The sequence below is a fragment of the Arabidopsis lyrata genome, assembly GCF_000004255.2.
Source record: "Arabidopsis lyrata subsp. lyrata unplaced genomic scaffold ARALYscaffold_2, whole genome shotgun sequence".
NCBI lineage: Eukaryota > Viridiplantae > Streptophyta > Magnoliopsida > Brassicales > Brassicaceae > Arabidopsis > Arabidopsis lyrata.
The window spans coordinates 17,368,975-17,373,564 of NW_003302554.1; the positions used below are offsets into that span (position 1 = coordinate 17,368,975).

Below are 4,590 nucleotides of genomic sequence, written 5' to 3' on the forward strand. Positions count from 1 at the left end.
ACCTTGTAAAAACCTTTAAAATACCTTGTAAATTTTTCCCGCCAAAAATTTTCCCGCCAAAAAAATTTCGCAAAAAAAATTGCGGAATCACTTTTCCCGCAAAAAAAATTTTTTGGCGGGAAAATTTTTTGGCGGGAAAAATTTTTACGGGAAAATTTTACAAGGTTTTTTAAAGGTTTTTACAAGTGTTTTGGCGGGAAAATTGCGGGATCACTTTTCCCGCCAAAAAATATTTTGTATTTTGCGGACCTAATTTTGTTTCAAATAAGGGTAAAATGGTCATTAAAAATTAAAAGAGGGCAAACTTAAAAATGGACACTCAAAGGGGGCATTTTTGAAAAGGGGTATTGAAAAAGGGGTATTTTTAACAATTTCTCAAATAAATACTGTATTTTTTAGAATGGCTCCTTGAGATTGACAAGCAGATCTCATCACCAGAAAATAAAAAAATATACAAATTACAAAAATATTTAAAATAAAGAAATTAACTTAGGTATTTACAAAACTCTCTAACACCATAAAACCCTGCGCCTAGAGATTTCACTCTTCTTCCTCATGTAAACTCTCTCTCTCTCTCTCCTTTCTCTTTATCTCTCCCAATTTTTTTTTCTTCTCTAAATTTTTATTTTTCCCCTTTTTAATATTTCATTTTTCATTTCTGTAACTTCTCCGTCAAAGACAGAGAGAGGGGAAAAAACAGAGGTTAAAAAAACGATGATGCAACTGGGTGGTACTCCGACCACTACAGCGGCGGCTACAACCGCTACAGCACCGCCACAATCAAACAACAACGATTCAGCGGCTACAGAAGCAGCGGCAGCAGCGGTAGGGGCGTTTGAGGTGTCGGAAGAGATGAACGACCGTGGTTTTGGAGGAAATCGTTGGCCGCGGCAGGAAACGCTAGCGTTGTTGAAAATACGATCTGACATGGGAATAGCGTTTCGAGACGCTAGCGTTAAAGGTCCCTTATGGGAAGAGGTTTCTAGGTGCGCGTTTTCTTCCTTTTCTCTTTATTCCCTTTTCCTTTTTTTGGTAATTTTCTTATTCCACTCTCTCTTTTTTTTTCTTTTGAAATTTTTTTCAGTGGAAATGATTATGAAAGTTGTTCTTTATTCAATTGATGAGAGTTGTTTAAAGATCTGGGTTTTGTAGAGTTAATTGTCCGAGATTTGGTTCAAATTTTCTTTTGGGGTTGCTTGAATTTCGCTGAATTTGTAAGGAGTGTCTTTTTTTTTGTTGTTGTATAGTTCAGTGAGATTCAGATTCGGACAGCTCTTGTAGTGGGTTTAATTAAAAATTTAAACTTTATTTACATAATTAACAGTTTAATTTTAGACAATATAAGTTGGGTCATGTTTTATTCATGAGATTGAGAAAGCAAGAGTCTTTCTCACAAACTCATGCTCATTGATCCATTTCTCAACCATATTTATCCTCATTTTTCACTAATTACTTCTTTTTCTTTTTCAAAACATAATTCGTCTATTTATTTTATGAAATTCGATTTTACAGTATCATGAATTTGTGATTTTTTTTTTCTTTCTGGTTTGGTCAGGAAAATGGCGGAGCTTGGTTACATAAGAAACGCAAAGAAATGCAAAGAGAAATTCGAAAACGTTTACAAATACCACAAACGAACCAAAGAAGGCCGTACCGGAAAATCCGAAGGCAAAACTTATCGCTTCTTTGATCAATTAGAAGCTCTCGAGTCTCAATCAACCACATCACTCCATCATCCGCAACCGCAATCGCAACCGCGACCCCCCCAAAACAACAACAACATCTTTTCAACTCCTCCTCCGGTAACGACAGTTATGCCGACGGTAGCAAACATGAGTACACTTCCTTCTTCATCAATTCCTCCGTATACTCAGCAGATTAATGTACCTTCGTTTCCAAACATCTCCGGTGATTTTTTATCGGATAATTCGACATCGTCTTCTTCTTCTTATTCGACTTCTTCTGATATGGAGATCGGTGGGGGAACTACGACTACAAGGAAGAAAAGGAAGAGGAAATGGAAGGAGTTTTTCGAGCGGTTGATGAAACAAGTTGTTGATAAACAAGAAGAGCTTCAACGCAAGTTCTTGGAAGCTGTTGAAAAGCGAGAACATGAGAGATTGGTTAGAGAAGAATCTTGGAGAGTTCAAGAGATTGCAAGAATCAACCGCGAGCACGAGATCTTAGCTCAAGAACGCTCTATGTCTGCCGCTAAAGACGCCGCTGTTATGGCCTTTCTTCAAAAACTGTCAGAAAAACAACCGAATCAGCCAACCGCCGCACAACCACAACCGCAACAAGTTCGACCACAAATGCAGCTGAATAATAACAACAATCAGCAGCAAACGCCTCAACCGTCTCCACCGCCACCTCCTCCTCCGCTTCCGCAGGCAATTCAAGCCGTTGTGCCAACTCTAGACACTACGAAAACGGACAACGGTGATCAGAATATGACTCCAGCTTCAGCGAGTTCCTCCCGGTGGCCCAAAGTGGAGATAGAAGCGTTAATAAAGCTGAGGACGAATCTTGATTCAAAATATCAAGAAAACGGACCAAAGGGACCATTGTGGGAAGAAATATCAGCGGGAATGAGAAGGTTAGGATTCAACAGGAACTCAAAGAGATGCAAAGAGAAATGGGAGAACATAAACAAATACTTCAAGAAAGTCAAAGAGAGCAACAAGAAACGTCCCGAAGATTCCAAGACTTGTCCTTACTTTCACCAGCTCGATGCTTTGTATAGAGAGAGGAACAAATTCCACACCAACAACGTCAACATCGCAGCTGCTTCTTCTTCAGCTTCCGGTCTTGTTAAACCGGATAATTCTGTTCCGTTGATGGTCCAACCAGAGCAGCAATGGCCTCCGGCAGTAACAACGGCGACAACTACGGCCGCAGTTGCAGCGGCTCAGCCTGATCAGCATCCTCAGCCGTCGGATCAAAACTTTGACGATGAAGAAGGTTCAGATGAAGAATACGACGATGAAGATGAGGACGAGGAGAATGAAGAAGAGGAAGGAGGTGAGTTTGAGCTTGTGCCTAGCAACAATAACAACAACAAGACGACGAATAATCTGTAATGATGGTGATTCCAGTTCGAACAAGATCGGTGGTGAAAGATTAGTAATCTTTTTTAAGTTTTGATACAGAAGATGAGAATTTAAATATTGGAGGGGGGGTTTGTTTTTTTTTTCTTTGATTTTTAAGTTATACTGATGAGAGATTTTATATGTTAAAACAAATTAAATAAATGTGATTTAATTATTTTTTTCCCGGGGATATATAAATAAAATGTTAAGATAGGGGGACAATGTGGGGTTTTCATAAGCAAATAAAAATAAAAGCTGTAATGGTATGTTTATTTTATTTAAAATGAATGGTTCTTGTTGTTTGGTGACGATGTGTGTTATTTGTTTTGTACATATTATTACCATTATTGTTTTGTCTACATTATAAAAATTAATTACATGGTGGGACTGAGAGACGAGAGTTACTCATCCTTTTTCAGTAACAGTTTCCTTGGTAAGATAAATAAATAAAATAGAATTTTATATTTATATTTATAAATAAAAAAAAAGAAGATGCCAAGTTCACATGCACACAATGAGAGAGAGCGTGGGGTTTGGGGTCCACGTGTAAAAAAGGAATCTTACTCTTTTATCTACTCTGTCTCTCTCTTCTTCTTCTCTTCTTCTTCGTTGCCCTAAAACGCAAGACTCTCTCTTTGTTTTTGTAAGGGTGATCTGGTAAATTCTCACTGTCGAACGCACGTGACAGATCCAACCATTTATACAAAAAAAACTCTTATTTGAGGCGATGATGATTCGGTGTGTCACAATTTAATTCATAAGTACGATCGACACATGTTTGGTCGCATTTCCTGATCTGTCTGTTTAACCGAAAAATTGATGTATCTACCGATGATCGTGACTCCTCTTAACGTTTTTTCCTAGTATGTTTTACTTTACTTGAAATATATTTACACATGTACATAAACACTTGCTCGTGGAATAATCCGCAAGGATTAACACATCATACAAATTGTGACTTGCATAGATAAAGTTTGGTGCGGTTCATGAACATTCAAGATGTTACAGATTTTGCACATGTTAACAGTGAAGAGCATATATATCCCAACTTGGTTTGTACGTTAAGTAATATGCATATATATACATAATATACTACATATATGTGTGTGTATATATTTGTACACTATAAAATTAAGAAGCGGTTAATCATGATGGGTTAGTCCAGTTCTTAATTTCTTATCATGCATATATCTAGCTGTAATTCAATAAATACATATTCCTCGATGTTTTTATCCTGTATGTTTTGCAAACTATACTACACTAAATTAAATGAATTATCATTAATTTATTATTACCTAATCAACATTTAAAATTGACGTTCTGTACGTTTTTTCTATATATGTAGAGACCTATTTTTGTGTCAGATTGGTTAAGAGCTGTTTTCTTCTCATTTGTGTGTGTGTATACATATTTACATCGAAAATAGTATATAATTTTATCATGATTTAATTTGTCTATGACTCCTTAAAACCTAGACACGAATCTACAATATCTTACCCAA

The 4,590-nt window shown here is 36.8% G+C and overlaps 1 protein-coding gene across 1 annotated transcript; it reads left to right on the forward strand.

Annotated features, from left to right (window-relative positions):
- Nucleotides 1-564: 564 nt before the first annotated feature.
- LOC9323724 (trihelix transcription factor GT-2) lies at nucleotides 565-3,397 on the forward strand. The gene is made up of 2 exons (XM_002887614.2): nucleotides 565-986; nucleotides 1,556-3,397. Exons 1-2 carry the CDS (start codon nucleotides 715-717, stop codon nucleotides 3,078-3,080), a joined length of 1,797 nt encoding a protein of 598 aa, XP_002887660.1. The 5' UTR covers nucleotides 565-714; the 3' UTR covers nucleotides 3,081-3,397.
- The last annotated feature ends 1,193 nt before the right edge of the window (nucleotides 3,398-4,590 follow it).